General features: G+C 41.1%; 1 protein-coding gene across 1 annotated transcript in view; it reads left to right on the forward strand.

Annotated features, from left to right (window-relative positions):
• zranb3 (zinc finger, RAN-binding domain containing 3) overlaps positions 1–20,122 on the forward strand; it is a 346,469-nt gene that overhangs the window by 263,758 nt on the left and 62,589 nt on the right. Inside the window, exons 9-10 of the mRNA XM_028806547.2 lie at positions 6,647–6,766; positions 19,689–19,808. Coding sequence (XP_028662380.2) covers positions 6,647–6,766; positions 19,689–19,808 — 240 coding nt within the window. The remainder of the gene's footprint in view (positions 1–6,646; positions 6,767–19,688; positions 19,809–20,122) is intronic.

The following is a 20,122-nucleotide window of genomic DNA, read 5'->3' on the forward strand; positions in this document are numbered from 1 at the left end:
TCCATGTGCAATTTAAAATAGTTAGCAATCACATCAGTTATCCTAGCTTACAAGTCTTCTAAAGATTGAGGTTTGGTTGAGTAAACATTAGTTTTCACATGTCCCCATAAAAAGAAATCCAATAGAGTCAAATCTGGCGAACGGTTAGGCCAAGAAAATGGTCCACCTCTTTCAATCCATCTGTTAGCGAATTTCTCATTTAGAAACTATCTAACATGCAAAGCAAAGTGACAAGGAGCACCATCTTGTTGAAACACTGTATTCTCTCAGTCCTAATTGTTCAAGTTGAGGAATAAAGTAATTTTGCAGCATTTCTAAATAGCTATCACCATTAACAACACGCCTTCAAAAAAGAATGGTTCTATGACTCGATTTTTTTCCAAAGCACACCACACATTAACTTTGGGAGAATCTCTTTCATGTTCATCAGACTCATGTGGATTTTCACTTCACCAAATATGGCAATTATGCCTGTTGACCTTGCCACTAATGTGGAATGTTGCTTCATCGAAGAACATTATATTACTCAAAAATGCATCATCGTTGCTAAGTTTTTCGTTGAACTGGTGACAGAAAGTTAGTCATGCATGGTGATCCTCTTCTAACAACATTTGATGCACTTGAATTTTGTACGCTTTCATGTGAAGTCTTGTGCGCAGAATCTAAAGACAAAAAAAAAACTCGATACAACAAACTTTCTAATCCTTTTCACAAATTCTATCACATATACTTACAAAGTTAGAACTATTTTAAATTGCACACGGACTTTATGGACACCCTGTATAAATGCAAAAAATGTACAATGCATATGCTGTATTTCTTCATGTGCAATTGAAGTATAATATGAGTATGTATTCTGCCTATAGCACAGATTTCAATGATAATAAAACCAGATTCTACAACATTAAACATTTACTAATTAAAAGCGGGATAAAACACACGGAAATATTAAGCCTCTGAATTGATCCTGCAAATGCTGGCATATCTAGTCAAGATATAACGGAATGAAGTGAACACATTTAAAGGTTGATTGGCAGCATGGCATAGTTGGCATCAGTAGAGTAAATGCTAGAGAGGTAGCTTTAAAATAATTAAAATACAGAAATAGAACTTTTAAAATACAAGGCAGAAAAGGGATTAGAGAATTTTTGAGCAAAATGCAAATATTATAATTACAATGCAATTTATTTTTGTATAGCCCAAAATCACACAAGAAGTGCCGCAACGGGCTTTAACAGGCCCTGCCTCTTGACAGCCTCCCAGCCTTGACTCTCTAAGAAGACAAGGAAAAACTCCCAAAAAAACCCTTGTAGGAAAAAATGGAGGAAACCTTGGGAAAGGCAGTTCAAAAAGAGACCCCTTTCCAGGTAGGTTGGGCATGCAATGGGTGTCAAAAAGAAGGGAGTCAATAAAATACAATACACAGAGCAGAGCAAATCCTCAATACAGTATAAAAATAAAAATTTTACAAGTACGGACCAGAATTTAACAGTAGATGATATCACATAATATGATTTGGATTTGTTTAGAGTCCTGGAGACCTCAACCATCAAGCTGCCTCTCCCCCATTTGGCCATTACACAGCTGAAACATTGCTTGGCCAGCCAATCCGATGAAAGGACCGCTCTTATCCCACGATTCCTGCGATCCTCCATCAGGAATGACTTTACCTTAGGCAGACAAAACAACCTGGCAGGTGGGCCGTGGCACCAAGTGCCACGTTTGAGTACAGAGAAGAGAAACAGAATAGGTGAGAGTTAGTAACAAATTATAACTATCATGTTATTTATTTTTAGTGCTAATGACTAACAACAGAGATGCAGTCTGTACAGTTAATCAGCAGCTCTAGTCAGGATATGCTAAAATGAAGTAGTGAGTCTTCAGCCGGGATTTAAAAGCTGAGACCGAAGGGGCATCTCTTATAGTAGCAGGCAGACCATTCCACAGTTTAGGGGCCCTGTAACTAAAAGCTCAACCTCCCACTGTTATTTTATTAATCCTTGGAATCATAAGCAGACCGGCATCTTGAGATCTTAATGTGCGCTCTGGTTTGTAAGTCATGATAAGTTCAGACAAGTAAGACGGACCTTGGCCGTTTAATGCTTTATATGTTAAAAGGAGGACTTTGAAATCTGCCCTAAACTTAACCGGGAGCCAGTATAAGGATTTAAGAACTGGAGTTATGTTTTCGTACTTTCTTGTTCTGGTAATAATTCTTGCAGCAGCATTTTGGATTAACTGGAGGCTATATAAAGAATAGTTTGAACATCCAGTGAACACCGCATTGCAGTAGTCAATCCTACTAGAAATAAATGCATGAATTAATTTCTCAGAATCCTGTTTATTTAGAAAGCTCCTTAATTTGATGGAAGAAACATGATTTGGACAACTTTGTAATATGTGCTTTAAATGACATGATAGAGTCAAAGATTAATCCTAGATTGTGGGCTGATTCAGTAAAATTAATGGTGATTCCAACTGAGTTAAATGATGACAAAATATTGTTGTGATCAGCGTCATCCCCTCCAACAATTAACATCTCTGTTTTATCGGTGTTTAAAGACAAGTAGTTCTCATCCATCCACTCCTTTAATTCACTAATTCACATTAAAGACAACATTGGGGAAACTTCATTTGATCTAAATGAAAGGTATAACTGGGTGTCATCTACATACGAGTGAAAATTAACATTATGTTTCCTAATGATAAATCCCAGTGGAAGCATGTAAAGTGAAAATAGTAAAAGTCTCAGTACTGAGCCCTGAGGGACACCATATCTCACTTCTGTGTATAATGATGGAGTACTGTCAGCACATTTCTGTACATATTGGAATCGATTTGATAAATAAGAACTAAACCAAGTGAGCACAGTGCCTGTAAGCCCAACATCGTTTTCTAGCCTGTGCAGTAAAATAGAATGGTCAGTGGTGTCAAATGCTGCACTTAAGTCTAACAACATAATTACAGTGGAGTTTCCTTCATCAGAGGATATCAGAATGTCATTTACAACCCGCGTTAGTGCCGTTTCTTTACTATGACCAGTGTGGAAACCAGACTGGAATTTCTCAGATAAATTGTAATGCATAAGGTGTGACTGAAGCTGATTGCCTACTACTTTTTCTAGTATTTTAGAGAGAAAGGGTAAATTTGAAATAGGCCTATAAGTATTTAGTATGTGTGGGTTTAGGTCTGACTTTTTAAGTAATGGTTTAATGACTGACACTTTTAGTGCATCAGGTACTGTGCCATGCAATAATGAACTATTGATAACTAGCGAACCTGCGGTGTACCATGCGCCGCATAATCAGGCCACTTTTTTAATGATTTTTAAGCACAAGGAGAAAATTAACATTTGAAAAATTGGTAGGTGCTCGGGCGCGGAGGGCGGAATGGGAGGAGAGGGGAAGGATGCCCATTCCGCCCCCTCCGTCATGCTAGTCTGCTGATTTCTCGTTTAGTATGCGCTGCCTGCTCATGTGCCCACCCCCAACTTGTCACCTGTTTGCACAGTCCACATGCACCTGTTAGTCACATAGACTTTTCATTGTTCTTTGCGGTTTTGGCTGCTTTTCTATATATAATCCACCAAGTCACCCGACCACGGTAGTAGCGAGTGGGGGGGGGTTGGGGGTGGGGGGGGTGTACAAAGGGCAGGGACGTAATCAGTGTGAGCGTATGACCCGCTAGCCAACCCGCGGTGTACGCCGCATAATTATGTATTGATGGGTGAACACTTCCTGAACGACACAGTTGTCCAAATAGAAGTGAAAACAAAATCGAGCCCAGTGCATTCTTTAACTGCCTTGTAGCGCAGTGGTAGTGTTGCTGCTTTGCAGTAAGGAGACTGTGCAAGATTTTGGGTTCGCTTCCCGGTTCCTCCCTGTGTGGATAGCGCTTTGAATACTGAAAACACCGGTATATCAATGTAATGAAGTATTATTATTCTTATGTGTCCAGCGCGCGCCTGTATGTATGTATGTATGTATGTATGTATATGTGTGTGTGTGTGTGTGTGTGTGTGTCGCTCGCTCACTGCACGTGTTCCTGCAGGCATACCAGTAAGTGAATGAAAAGATAGAACTCTGGAGATAGCAACATACAACTGTCTGTGACTGAACACTGGTATTGGCAGATACTTGCATATCTTTTTGAAAGTTTGGCCCTGTGCCTTATTAATTGTCATCGCAAAGGCAAATCTAACAGGAAATTGTCTTTGTTTTAAAGTAAAAGGCAAATTATCTGCGACAAACAAACTGTTTTACACGCTGCATACCAACCCGCGGCGTACTAAACGCCGCATAATCACGCCGCTTTTTTAATGTTTTTTAAACAGAGGGAAAAAAATTAACATTTGCAAAATCCATAACGCTGCTTTCAGTAAGTACAATGCACACGTGTTTAATTTGTCGGCCACTTTTTGCCAGCCGTCTTTTCTGGTTTGGGCTGCTTTTGCAGTGTTACTGCTTGTGCATATTAAATCTTGAAATCCTTCGAGTAACTAATTAACTAACACCCACACACCCAGCTTGTGTGAAAAAAATGCGCCCGTTCTTTCATCATTTTGTTGCAGCCTATCAAAGACTTGCTGATCATGTTTTCTAGACTCAATATACATTGGCTTTTCACTCAGCGCGGGGGCGCACATTCATCTCGGATTATTACATCCTGCTAGAATAATTTGCTACACGGCTGCGTTTGAAAAACCGACTTATCCCGGATGAGTTTCACCAGCATTAACGATTAGGAATCTGGTTGGAACAAAACCCTGCATCCACAGGGGTTCACCAGGACCGAGTTTGGGAAACTCTGTGAGGAGGGGTAGAGTTTCTGGGCGGGGCTTCGTTGTTCCTTTCCCATGGTTTTCGATGGTGGATGCGTCGGATGTCGTAACCGAAAAGAATAATGAAAAGTCAACGTGGCTCAGAGGTGCATGTGGACTCCTAGCACAGACGAAAGGGACTAACTGGGTGGTCGGTGAGTTTTTGTGTCCGGGCACATGAGCAGGCAGTGTGAATGCCTAGAGAGCGAGGGTAGACGTGGGCCGGGGAAAAAGGAGTGTTGGTGGGCGGGGAAACTTCTTCCGTATTCCTGCAGGACCATCTAAGAAGACACATGTTTGTCGCGGATGCGGTGGACGCCGGTCGGGGAATAAGGAGTGTTGGTGGGCGGGGAAATGTTTTCCGTGTTCCTGCAGGACCATCTAAGAAGACGCATGTTTGTTGCGGATGTGAATTGCTGTATGTAGCGTGTAAAACAGTTTGCACGCGGTCGTGCGTCGTAACCGAAAAGTCAACATGGCTCAGAGGTGCATGTGTACTGTAGCACAGACGAACATAAATGACGGCGTTTTTTCCGAGTCGTCGCGTCCGAGTTGGTGGGCGTGGCTCTGTGAGTTGTCGTCGTATCCAATGGTCTTAGAGTTGGTGGGCGTGGCTCCTTCCTGCGTGCGCCATTGGCGTCTTACTTGTCGGCAGTTAGTGAATCCACGCCCCTTCCGGCGTGCTTTCTATTGGTGGCTACTTGTCGGCGGCTTAGTGAATTATATATATAGATGTTTAAAATAGGCGCTGCAAGAACATCCATTGCACTTTCTACTAGTTTTGTTGCCACTGGATCTAGGGAACAAGTATTGGGGTTGCTACCAGCACCATTATATTTCCTTTATAACTACTCGAGGAGTTGTATGTGTTGTAAATTCTGTCATTGGCGCAAAAAGACTGATTATTGATGTAGGTATCAACTTCACAGGTTCAGTAACAAAATGTTTTGTTGATAGACTGATATTATAATAAAGGATTGTGATAATAATAATATTGTCTAGCAACTTAGAATCCTTTGTAAATAAAATAAGGTGTTTGAGAAAAATAATAGAGGCGTGCATTTCCAAATGTTTAAATGGTCGTTATAGTGTACATATGTGCATTTTAGAGTTTTTTTTTCTTCTTGTAATAATATAGATTCAATATAATAATGAGGTGAACTCAGGTATTAGATGGCAGGTGGTCCAGTAGTTGTCAAACTACTCAGACTCTCTGATAAAAGAGAGAATGAGGCTGGGCAGGGCAGGCAAGAGGACACAACACCTCCTGATTGATAAATGATATTACAGGGCTACAACCGGGGAAGCTGAAACTTTAGTAATCATTCAAGGGACAGTCTAGGAAAGACTATAAGGGTACCAGTGCATTCTAGCCCATAGCATTTTTCTGTAATGGAAAGGGCTGAAAGTGTGCATTGGAGAAGTGATCTTTTAATTGAATACCTTGTTCTGGTAGAGGGAGATATCATCGAACTTTTCCACCTGGTAGGTGAGAGACAGAGGCAAGTAGCTAAACCCAGAAATACTAGTTTGGACTTTTGTTTGTAACTTTTTAATTTATACTTTGTAAGTTTTGTGTATCATATTTTCTCATTTTAAAGGCAGCATTCTTCTTTACTTCTAGCTTGATGAATTATTCTGGGTGTGGCCAGATGTCATGAGAGCTGTCTCCTCTTAGCATTTGCCTTCCCTGATTTTAGTGCATATTGATATAGTTTATTTCCATTTTAAGCTTTCTAAAGGCGAGCTTTATGTTTTATTTTTAGGCTTTTATATGATTAAATTAACTTTTATGAAGAGTAAAAATTTCTTTTTTTAATATTTTAGGCAGGTGCCGTAAAGGATTACATCAAAATGATGCTAGAAAATGATCATTTAAAATTTTTAGTTTTTGCTCATCATCTTGTGATGCTCCAAGCTTGCACAGAAGCAGTCATTGAAGCAAAGGTAAGGACACAATGCATTTGCTTTTAAAGACCTTTTCAAAATAAAGCCATCTTTGAAAATTTAACTTTTTCCTTGTCTATTCATTGGCACTTTAAAGTATTTCATTTCACACAATTTTAAGTGGCTGCACTTTGTTGTCATCACAGAAGATTTTATTGTATTACAAGGAAGTTATGAAAGCTACTTGCTTTATTTTGCATGTTACCCTAACATTATCTTTCCCTTACATGCATTTTTAATAAAAGTTCTTCTAGTACTTCTGCAAGCTGTGCGTGGTCAGTAAAGTTGTTCTCTCTCACTCTCAGACTAGTCTCACCAGCCTTTCCTAATCTCTAAATTCATAACATCTGACTCTAACTCTTTACTTGCTGCACTCCAACCCCATATTTTGTCAGGTGACTGTGCTAAGAAGAGTCCACTAGATTTTTTTCACTACTGATCTAATTGGTGTGTTTTTCATCAGTTACTAATTTTATGGAACTGTTTTAGTTTTATGAGTGGTTACCACCAAGATGCATAATTCATACTGAGCATTTTACGTTAGATTTGAATACATATATGCAGCAGTTAAAGGGTTAAAGTTTTTAGCTTTAGTAATTATTTACAGATTTGAAGGCTAAACATTCAAAAGCATATTTAAAATCTTGAACACTACTTAGACTTTTTAAAACCTAAATCTCCATCCATCCATCCATTGTCTCCTGCTTATCCGAGGTCGGGTCGCGGGGGCAGCAGCTTGAGCAGAGATGCCCAGACTTCCCTCTCCCCAGCCACTTCTTCTAGCTCTTCCGGGAGAATCCCAAGGCGTTCCCAGGCCAGTCGAGAGACATAGTCCCTCCAGCGTGTCCTGGGTCTTCCCCGGGGCCTCCTCCCGGTTGGACGTGCCCGGAACACCTCACCAGGGAGGCGTCCAGGAGGCATCCTGATCAGATGCCCGAGCCACCTCATCTGACTCCTCTCGATGCGGGGGAGCAGCGGCTCTACTCTGAGTCCCTCCCGGATGACTGAGCTTCTCACCCTATCTTTAAGGGAAAGCCCAGACACCCTGCGGAGGAAACTCATTTCAGCCGCTTGTATTCGCGATCTCGTTCTTTCGGTCACTACCCATAGCTCATGACCATAGGTGAGGGTAGGAACATAGATCGACTGGTAAATTTTTCACCACGACAGACCGATGCAACGCCCGCATTACTGCGGATGCCGCACCGATCCGCCTGTCGATCTCACGCTCCATTCTTCCCTCACTCGTGAACAAGACCCCGAGATACTTGAACTCCTCCACTTGGGGCAGGATCTCGCTACCAACCCTGAGAGGGCACTCCACCCTTTTCCGGCTGAGGACCATGGTCTCGGATTTGGAGGTGCTGATTCTCATCCCAGCCGCTTCACACTCGGCTGCGAACCGATCCAGAGAGAGCTGAAGATCACGGCCTAATGAAGCAAACAGGACAACATCATCTGCAAAAAGCAGTGACTCAATCCTGAGCCCACCAAACCGGACCCCCTCAATGCCCTGGCTGCGCCTAGAAATTCTGTCCATAAAAGTTATGAACAGAATCGGTGACAAAGGGCAGCCCTGGCGGAGTCTAACTCTCACTGGAAACGGGTTCGACTTACTGCCGGCAATGCGGACCAAGCTCTGGCACCAATCGTACAGGGACTGAACAGCCCTTATCAGGGGGGCCGGTACCCCATACTCTCGGAGTACCCCCACAGGATTCCCCGAGGGACACGGTCGAATGCCTTTTCCAAGTCCACAAAACACATGTAGACTGGTTGGGCAAACTCCCATGCACCCTCCAGGACCCTGCTAAGAGTATAGAGCTGGTCCACTGTTCCGCGACCAGGACGAAAACCACACTGTTCCTCCTGGATCCGAGGCTCGACTATCCAACGGACCCTCCTCTCCAGGACCCCTGAATAGACTTTTCCAGGGAGGCTGAGGAGTGTGATCCCTCTGTAGTTGGAACACACCCTCCAATCCCCCTTCTTAAAGAGGGGGACCACCACCCCGGTCTGCCAATCCAGAGGCACTGTCCCTGATGTCCATGCGATGTTGCAGAGGCGTGTCGGCCAAGACAGTCCTACAACATCCAGAGCCTTGAGGAACTCCGGGCATATCTCATCCACCCCCGGGGCCCTGCCACCAAGGAGTTTTTTGACCACCTCAGTGACCTCAGTCCCAGAGATGGGGGAGCCCACCTCTGAGTCCCCAGGCTCTGCTTCCTCATTGGAAGGCATGTTAATGGAATTGAGGAGGTCTTCGAAGTACTCCCCCCACTGACCCACAACGTCCCGAGTCGAGGTCAGCAGAGCACCATCCCCACCATACACAGTGTTGACACTGCACTGCTTCCCCCTCCTGAGACGCCGGACGGTGGACCAGAATCTCCTCGAAGCCGTCCGAAAGTCGTTCTCCATGGCCTCCCCAAACTCCTCCCACGCCCGAGTTTTTGCCTCAGCAACCACCAAAGCCGCATTCCGCTTGGCCTGCCGGTACCTATCAGCTGCCTCCAGAGTCCCACAGGACAAAAGGGTCCTGTAGGACTCCTTCTTCAGCTTGACGGCATCCCTCACCGCCGGTGTCCACCAACGGGTTCGACAGGCACCGACCACCTTACGGCCACAGCTCCGGTCAGCTGCCTCAACAATAGAGGCACGGAACATGGCCCATTCCTCGGGATGTGGTCGAAGTTCTGCCGGAGGTGGGAGTTGAAGCTACTTCTGACAGGGGGCTCTGCCAGACGTTCCCAGCAGACCCTCACAACACGTTTGGGCCTACCAGGCCTGACTGGCATCCTCCCCCACCATCGAAGCCAACTCACCACCAGGTGGTGATCAGTTGACAGCTCCGCCCCTCTCTTCACCTGAGTGTCCAAGACATGTGGCCGCAAGTCCGATGACACGACCACAAAGTCGATCATCGAACTGAGGCCTAGGGTGTCCTGGTGCCAAGTGCACATATGAACACCCCTATGCTTGAACATGGTGTTCGTTATGGACAATCCGTGACGAGCGCAGAAGTCCAATAACAAAACACCACTCGGGTTCAGATCGGGGGGGCCATTCCTCCCAATCACGCCCTTCCAGGTCTCACTGTCATTGCCCACATGAGCATTAAAGTCTCCCAGCAGAACGAGGGAGTCCCCAGAAGGTATGCCCTCTAGCACCCCCTCCAGGGACTCCAAAAAGGGTGGGTACTCCGAACTGCTGTTCGGTGCATACGCACAAACAACAGTTAGGACCCGTCCCCCCACCCGAAGGCGAAGGGAGGCTACCCTCTCGTCTACTGGGGTAAACCCCAATGTACAGGCTCCAAGTTGGGGGGCAATAAGTATGCCCACACCTGTGCCTCTCACCGGGGGCAACTCCAGAGTGGTACAGAGTCCAGCCCCTCTCAAGGAGATTGGTTCCAGAGTCCAAGCTGTGTGTCGAGGTGAGTCCGACTCTATCTAGCCGGAACCTCTCAGCTTCGCGCACTAGCTCAGGCTCCTTCCCCTTCAGAGAGGTGACATTCCACGTCCCAAGAGACAGCTTCTGTAGCCGAAGATCGGACCGCCAAGGTCCCCGCCTTCGGCCACCACCCAACTCACACTGCACCCGATCTCCTTGGTCCCTCCCATAGGTGGTGAGCCCATGGGAAGGGGGACCCACGTTGCCTCTTCAGGCTGTGCCCGGCCGAGCCCCATGGGTGCAGGCCCGGCCACCAGGCGCTCGCCATCGAGCCCCACCTCCAGGCCTGGCTCCAGAGTGGGGCCCCGGTGACCCGCGTCCGGGCAAGGGAAAACGCCGTCCAAAATTGTTTTTCTTCATAGGAGGTTTGTTTAACCGCTCTTTGTCTCATCCCTCACCTAGGACCAGTTTGCCTTGGGTGGCCCTACCAGGGGCATAAAGCCCCGGACAACAGAGCTCCTAGGATCATTGGGACACGCAAACCCCTCCACCACGATAAGGTGGCGGTTAAAGGAGGGGTTAAAAAACTAAATCTGAAATTTGAAATCATAATGCATTTTTGTTTTTTTTAAATTGAGCAAATAATATTTTATAGTCAAAGTGAAAACAAAATCTTGCAGAATGAAAAATTATTAGAGGTGTGAAAGGAGACAGACGCTTGTTGTAAGTACAGTCCTCACATCTTTGTTACGACGCACCTAAAGAGAGACTGTTGCAACCATTTGTTTTTAGAAGTAGCACAGTTAATTCAGTGGTGTCAATCTGTGCGCAGTGAAGGTGTTAAACATAAGTTTAAAATAAATGCACCTCTGTCTTGAAGGCTGCATATTTGGTTAGTTTTGCTTCAAATGGCAGATGGATATTCAAAGAAATCCATGTTGATATTACTGAAAAGCATCAATCAGGTAAAACAGAAAATTTCAAAGTCCCTGAAAATCTCCTGAAACATAATTAAATAATAAAAATAATGAAAACATTAATCTACATAATGTACTCCAAAACCGAGTACCTTAATAAGAAGGGTCCTGGTGAGACACACCATTGAGTGGCTTGTAATAAAGGATTTACTGTTTTCTGTGGCACGCATGAGAGAAGCACGAACAGTTGGTCTTCTTTTTCACATCCAGTAATTTTTCAGTCTGCATGATGTTTTTTTGTTGCCAAGTGATTTACATATGTGGGCTTCATTAGAGAGTGGCAGAATAAAAAGTATTGTTAATATGAAATCTCAACTAGTCTGGTAGAAAGTATCTAGAAAATGTTGAGACCTAATGAAAAAATTGTTCTGTGGATGAATGAAACCAAAATGTATCTTTTAGGCCCACAATCCTAATAAGCACATCGCATGACATTAAAAACACTGACCTTGTCATGAAGCGGGATGATGTCAGCATCATAGTAGAGAATCAAATCAAAGTCCAAACTGATGTAGCAATACTGAAAAATCCTTCACTTCACTCTGCAAAAGACCTCAAACTTTAAAGAAAGATTATGACCTAAAACATTCAGTACAGAAAAAGACGTACTGCTTTGATTTGAAAATAAAAGATTACAAGTCTACACATCAGCCAAACAGAGGATGTTCATCTGGAGTTGAGTCTGGACAATAATGGAAAAAAGATATCAACATATCAGCAAAAATATTAGCAAAAAATACAATTTTCTCTTTATTTGTTAAAGTTGTTTGTAATACATGTGAAATATTATTTTATAGTATTATTATCATAGTTATTACCTACATATGGTATCATTTTTGGAATTATCTCATGTACACTTAAGGTGTATGTAGTCCTGGTCCAGTCAACAGTAGCTGTAGGTTATGATCCAACTAGTTTTTAACTTGAACTTAGTCTTTGCCATTAAGTGAACTTCTCTTATATTTAGATGGCTAACCCAAACTACCTTTGTGCTGTCTTACAAACCAGCAGTGCTGTGGATTTACTCCTCTATAAAATTCAGAATATTATTTTATTTTTTTATAACACTATGGATGATTCATTCTTAATGTATATTTATTTAAATATTTATCTGTTGCTCCCCTCTACTTTCCTTGTTTAAAATTCTGAGCATTTATTTATGTTTAACAAGCTGCCAATTAACAATAAGTTTCAAATAACAAGGTACTAGATAGCTGACCCGGTGCTACTCTCCATAATAAGTGGTGCCTACCTTTGCTTACTGGATAGTTTGACAAAATAATGAGAGACAGTTTCACAATTATAATGTACTGCATGTTTTAAAATGAAGCATAAAAATACATTCATCCCACTAATGTAATTATAACGTACTGCATGTTTTAAAATGAAGCATAAAAATACATTCATCCCACTAATGTAATGTTTTGTAGCATGTAGAATGCATCAGTATTAATTTGAAACAGAAATGATTCCATTAAGATTTAATATTTTGATACATTAAAACTTAATAAAGTCCTAAGGAGTAGTAAGAGGATTCTACTGAATATAAAAATACACAGCGCCTATAAAAAGTATTCACCCCATTGGAAGTTTTCACATTTTATTATTATACAACATCAAATCACAGAGGATTTAGTTTGACTTTTTTGGCACTGATCAGCAGAAAAAGTTTCTTTAATGTCCAAGTGTAAACGGGCTCTGCAAAGTGATCAAATATAAAACACAATTAGTACTTATTAGTTGTGTCTTTGGCAAACATGACAGCCATGCATCTTTGCGCACAGATCTCTCTCTCTCAGCATTATACTTCTGGACACTGCAATTTCTACCCATTCTTCTTTGCAAATCTGCTCAGGCTCTGTCAGCTTGAATAAAGAACATGAGTTAACAGCTTTTTTCAAGTTGAGTCCCAAATTCTCAATTGGATTGAGGATCTGGACTCACAATTCGCCATTCCAGGACATTACCATAGTTGTCTTTAAGGCCATTACTGTATAGCTTTAACTTTATTCCTGGGGTTGTTGCCTTGCTGGAAAATAAATCTTATCCAAAGCTGCAGGTTTCTTGAAGGTCAGGTTTTGCTCCAGTATTTCTCTATATTTTGCTGTATTCATTTTTGCAAGCATTTTAGGGCCTGCTGTAGATAAGCATTTTCACAGCATGATGCTGCCACCACCATGTGATATGGTGGGGATGCAAGGTTTTTGATAGTGTTTGGCTTATGCCAAAAAGCTCAGTTTTCATCTCAACAGACCATGAAGCCTCCTTATGGCTAACTTCAGAGCCCCCCATGTTACTTCTGGAATCTTATAGCCAAGATGTTATGTGCATTATTTGCAAACAAGCTTTCTTTTTACCACTTGCCCTTAAGGCTACATCTGTACCTGCAGACTGTATACAGCACCTTGGTAACAGTCCTTACATGCACAGTCTCTTCCATCTGAGACACTGTAGCTTATACTGTAACTCTTTCAGAGTTCTCAAAGGTCTCTTGGGTGTCTTCTTCTTGCACGATCACGCTGGCTTTGCAGATGGACTGCTCCAGGCAGATATCCGGGTATTCAGTGAATTGGATATGTCCTAGTCTCCATCTCGACTTGTGCTTTTCAATCACCTTTACATAGCTGCTTAGAATATTCTTTTTCTCTTCACTGTGTAGTTCAGGCCACAATACTGACTCAATGTAAGTTGGCCTTTGCAAATAGGGTGCATTTAGACTATAATCAATTGAAACCCTTTTTACTTCCATTGAACTAATTATGTAACTTCTAAATCCAGTGGGCTGCACCAGTGAGGATTTAGGTGTGTTATATTACATATGGTGGAACCTATGCAATCAGTTTGTTTATAATTAATGTAGACCATTTTGCAGAGATCTGTTTTCATGTTGACGTTCAAGACTATTTTCCTGTTGATCAAAGTCAGTAAAGCCAAATTAAACATACTGTGATTCAATGTAGTATGACAATGAAATGTGAACTGACTATACAACAGTGCAGTATCAGCTTGTGACCAGAGAATGGGACACATGGATATATTTATTTTTAATGTTTTATTTAATATTTTTAACTCCACATTATGCTCTTATAATCATCTCTCCGATGAGGAAAGATGCATTTTTATTAAATAAATGAATAGATAGATAGATAGATAGATAGATAGATAGATAGATAGATAGATAGATAGATAGATAGATAGATAGATAGATAGATAGATAGATAGATAGATAGATAGATAATCAAACATAAACTTTGACTTATCTGCTGGCATGTTAAAGGCAAATTTTGAACTCAATCTCATGAGCTGATAAAAACATAAGAACAGAACATGTAACATTAACAATAATAAACATCCTCCCCAAAGAGAAAAAAAAAATATGAAAATTTACCAAACCATCAACAAACCGACTTTGCAAATAAAAGTGGAAAACTTTATTTATTTGATAGGCAAAAGTAGAAAAAAAGGAAGCTACTAATGATCCCTCTGCAACCTCTAACCAGTCACTTCGAAGCATTAATCTTGTTTCTTTGGGCAAAAGCTCTAACAAATTCTTCCATGTCTGGGTCTTTTGTTATTAATTTTTCATGAGCCAAAATCGCCAAAGTCATTTTCCTTTCAGGTAGCATAGTGCAGTGGAAAGGGCTCAGGACATGTGACAGCATAGGGAATAACCTATCACATGGAGTTGAGGATACATCCATCACCAATGCAGTTACATACATTGCATGAAGCTTAGATAGTGCTTCCTTATAGACCCGAATATGTTGGCAAACGTCTGAAAAGCTTAAATAATTGTGAAGGGAGAATTTCTTTAGCAGCATGGCTTTTGCCAGTGGAATTTCATGTCACAAACTATTGGTTGAAGCATCCATATCCAGTGAGGAGGCGGACCAAGACCATCAAATCTAGAAAAGAATTTGACTGAGGAAGAATACAATTTACAGCTCTCATCAGTTCAAGATTGTTTCTTTGAATATCTATTTTACATTATTTTAAACATTTTATTGAATTTATTAAAATCAATCAACATTCCATACAAGCAAGTCAAATTTTACAAGACAAGGTTCAAGTCAAGTCATTTCTTCAATATCTCTGTCCAGAATGTTCAGAAAGGATTTCCTGAAAGACTGGCTGGTTGTGTTTAAAGAATCCGATTCAGTCTGACCAAGAGTGGAGAGAACAATGCTGTCTATAAGCAGTTTGATCATGGCTCTCTTTCATTAAGCAGCAGCAGGAGTATCTGTTGATATTTAAAAATCAACCCATGAACCATCTCATCAGATATGTAACCTTCCCAGCATGACATACATTTATAGATCGGGCTTGCAAAATGGAATTTACAGGCTTCAAGACACTTAAGAATTTTTTCAAGGGATTTTCCAACCTCAAAAAAATTATGCTTCCTCAACTGTTCTAGAAACCCTGCTGCCTCTGTGCAAATAGCTACCGAAGCCCCACTGTCTTCAGAAACCTCAGGCAAAATGTTCAGGATATCCTCTTGATTCTCAACAAGGCATTGTGTAACATCATAGTGACTTGTCCACTGGATTTCCAGTGGCCCATTAAGTGAGGGGGTATTATAATTCTGGGTTACATAATAATCATGAAAAAATGAATGGAGTGATCCAGAGAGGTCAAAACCTTTTGCACATGGCTTCTCCTGAACTGCATGAACCACTGCTAACTACAGTTAATGGCTATAGCAGTGCACATATGGAGTGTGTCTACCAAGCTTCTGTTGCAACAATGCCCGCACCCCTACACTTGTTCTCATTCATGACTGATGGCCCATCATAACATTAGCTGGTTATATTGTCAACCATCAGTGGACACGTGTCTGATTATTTCTGTGGTTATATTTTCAGCATCTAGCTGAGTCAAGTCCAGCAAACCAATCAAATATTCTTCTGGAATAGAGCTGCACACAAACCATATCACTATTGATAGATTCTCTTATTACATCTATCTCTAGTGTCATCATTTTTGATAAAGAATCCAGGAATGTGTGCCTTTTCAGATTTCTTTTTCTCTTTGTGCAAATACTAAACTGGCAAGATTATAAATGATGTCATTTTGTATGTTTTTGATGTATACTTTGTGTTTTGAGGAACACTTTTTTATGTTTCAGCAAGTTTGGATTCCTTGGGTAATGTATATTCAAATATATTAATGAAAAAACGGGCAGAGATGTCTTCATCATTATTTGTGCAAGACTGGGTAGATTTAGTGCTCTAATGAAAAGAAAGCTCATTCACACAGAGAAACTCCACTACTTCCCCTATGCTTTTAATGTAGCATTGATTTTTTTTCAACCTGTGTTTCTCATGATATAGTTTCACCATTTTTTTTCTCTGTATTTAATTTCTACCCATTTCTTTGCTGCATTTAAGTGGTACTGACTAGATGCATGCTTTTTGAATCCCTTCCTTTTCCGGCAAGGCTTTCTAATTAGTATATCCAGACTTGGTGAACACCATATCTTTGTTAGTTGTGCCACCAAACAAGTTCCGACACGGGAAACAAAAGCATGTATCTAGTTTGATTGAGTATTCCAACCACGGGCATGATTGGCACGAACTCAGATTAAAAGCACAAAACATCTGACTAAACATTAGTTTAGGAGAGACTTTTAGTACTGGTTGGAATGGTTTGCTATTATTCAGATCACTTAGATATTTTTCAGCCACAAGAACTACACTGCTGCTTGCACTGTGTTGGTGTGAAATGGACAGGGAATGTATAACATTACTGCTTGAACTGACCGCTTGACCTAAAGGCGTCGGTCTTGAAATGTGAATGTTAGAGCAAACCGCAGCAGTGCCCGAATTGCTGGTAACAAGCTTTGATTTTGGAACCAGATATCACTGCATGGTGTTTATGGCTTTTTTAAGAGATGCCCAGAACGGACTCTAACCAGGTAATTTTGGTGAGCGCTAATATCAACTTTTGTAAATTTGTAATTTTAAATACTTAAATGTTAAATAGTGTCCTAGTGAGCAAGCAAGCCAACAATAACGTTAAAACTTAAAGTAAATATTCTTATTCAACCCAACACTAAAACAAACATTCTAATGTTCTAAAAAAGGTAGCAGCGTTAATTTTTCTGTTTAGTCAGCAAATCGGAAATTAAGAAATTGTGACAAGAGCAGACGTAATAAATGTGACTGACATTTTCAAATGCTGCAGAATATATTTGAGTAATTGGGTGGAAAGAGCATTAATTGGGGTGGACATTGCCCAGCCCTGCCCCTTTCCAGATCCATTGTGTATGACCTTGAAGCCAGTGTACATTGTTTGTGAAACATATTAAAAATATTATATCCTAATACTACTATGAATATAACATTTAGAGTGATTTTTCCATTGTTTTCAGGTAATGCCATACTGATTCTGGTATGTTTTTAAAACATGGCACTAATACTGTGTAAGTCTATAGATAGATGAGCTTTATTCTAAAGTCATTCCAGTTTTCAGCATGCACACCTTCAAAGATATTCTTGCTGAGTAAAATGAGGAGAAAGGATAATACATTTCTCTTACGTTTAGATAACCACAGTCCTCAAAACTTCACTGTATTCTAAATTTCAAGAATATAAGACACTAGCCATAGGTATATCAGGGCATTCAGTGTTGTCTGATTTTTTTTTTTTTCTTAATAAGTACAATGTTGCTCTTACTGCTACTATTATTACTACAAGTAAAATAAATTTTGGATCCATTCATTTAAAATATATTGGTGATATAAATTTAATTTTGATCATTCAGAGATTTACTAAAAATAAAATAATGGTCAAAAGATAAATGTGGTAAATTAGCCATCAAATACAGTGGAACCTCGGTTCACGAACGTCTCGGCACACGTACAACTCGGTTTACGACCAAAAAGTTCGCCAAACTTTTGCCTCGGTTCACGACCAAACACTCGGTATACGAACAAGCCAGGTTCCCTTTCGGTTTGTTGATGTTCATTCTCTCCCTGTGCATTTCCTGTGCAGCGAGCGAGAGAGAGCACGCGCGCACACACACACAGAGAGAGGCAGCGCAAGAGACAGAGGGCTGTACACACACACACACACACACACACACACACACAGGAGCACGCGCGAGAGAGGCGTGCGCACACACACACACACACAGGAGCGCTCTAGACAGACACACTGTGAGCTGCAAAGCTGATTGCACCCCCAGAGAATACAGACGCCCCTGGGAAAACCCCTAAGAAACATGGACAGACTACCTTCACATTCCTCCTTTCCCTTCTTGCCGGCTCTGTCGCGTAATATGCCTCTCTTGCGGTGCTCCGCCTTCTTAAAAAGCCTGCACGGGCTTCTTTCAGTTTGTTAAATTGGTTGCTTGCTTCTTCTTCTTTCTCTCTCAGACAATCTGTGCTCCTGGCGGAGCTGTCATCTCTGACTTGTCATGGAGCACGTTTAAACTGTTGAAAAGAGACAAATGTTTGTTTGCAGTGCTTTGAATAAAGTTCCTTTTTTTCTACAACCTCCTGTGTCTCTGTGCAAATCTGTGACCCAAGCGTGACAACACACACACAGGCGCTCCAGGCTCGCAAAAGAGAGACGCACGCACACATACAGGCGGGGGAGAGAGAGGCGCACACACACACAGGAGCGCGCTAGAGAGACACACACAGGTGCTCCAGGCTCGCAAAAGAGAGACGCACGCACACACACACAGGCGAGGGCGGGGGCGGGGGGAGCACACACAGGAGCGCGCTAGAGAGATACACACAGGCGCTCCAGGCTCGCAAAAGAGAGACGCACGCACACACACCCAGAGCGATTGAGGGACGCATAAGTTAGAGAAGGCTTGTTTTTGTTTTCAGTTCTGTTTCCAGTGATCGGTTCGTAGCCTGCATTGTTGCAATGTTACTTTTCTTGGTGGTTTATTAAATTACGGATTTTTCAAATGTTCCTTTTTTCCCCTGTGCTTAAAACTCATTAAAAAAAGTATTTTTAGCGAGAGCGGTTCCTAGCACTATAGCGCGAACTATTGCAGTGTTAGTTTTCTCTGTTGTTAAAGGTTTTCTCAGTGTTATTCAATGTTTTTACATTTAGTTTACCATTACGCTGTGCATTCTATGGTATAATTAACTATATTTGTGCTTAAAAACTAAAAAAATGTATATATTTACATACAGTTTCTACGGTCTGGAACGGATTAATTGTATTTACATACAATCCTATGGGAGAAATTGCTTCGGTTCACGACCAACTCGGTTTACGACCAGAATTTTGGAACGAATTATGGTCGTGAACCGAGGTTCCACTGTATATAGTTTATTCATATTTTACTGCAACACAACAATGCAAAAATAATTACAATAGAACACAACTGAACTTTGGTTTTTAAAGTTACTTTATTAAAATAGCAAATTAGTTTACATTTTATTTGTTTTTGAAGCCTAGAAAAGACAAATATGCAGTGTTTCTAATAAAAATATCACGATAACGATATTTTGCAAATTATAATTATTAGTGCTTATGGACTAAAAAAAATATATATATATATATAATTTGCAATTGTGACTTTTTCAGGCTCGCTATATTCGTATAGATGGAAGTGTACCCTCTTCAGAAAGGATTCATCTTGTACATCAATTTCAGAATGATCCAGAAACCAGAGTGGCTATTTTGAGTATACAGGCAGCTGGGCAGGTAAATGTCACATCATGAGTCTTAAACTTTTAAAATAATTGTTTTCTACTAAGCAGAATGCTAGATATTGCATATGATACCATTTTACCATTTAATTTTTAAATATGGTGTATATAGTTGGCACAGCTGCTTGAGTAACAATGGCTTTCTTTCAAATCACCTCATATTCTAGCACATGTTTACTCTACATCAGTGGTGTCAAACTTGGATCTTGGAGGGCTTCAGATGTTTGTTATAGCTGCTTCCTTAATTGGCAATTTAACATACTTCTTTTATCATAATTATAATTCACTTGCTGATTTTTTTTTTCTTTC

This window comes from Erpetoichthys calabaricus, chromosome 8 (genome assembly GCF_900747795.2).
Source record: "Erpetoichthys calabaricus chromosome 8, fErpCal1.3, whole genome shotgun sequence".
NCBI lineage: Eukaryota > Metazoa > Chordata > Cladistia > Polypteriformes > Polypteridae > Erpetoichthys > Erpetoichthys calabaricus.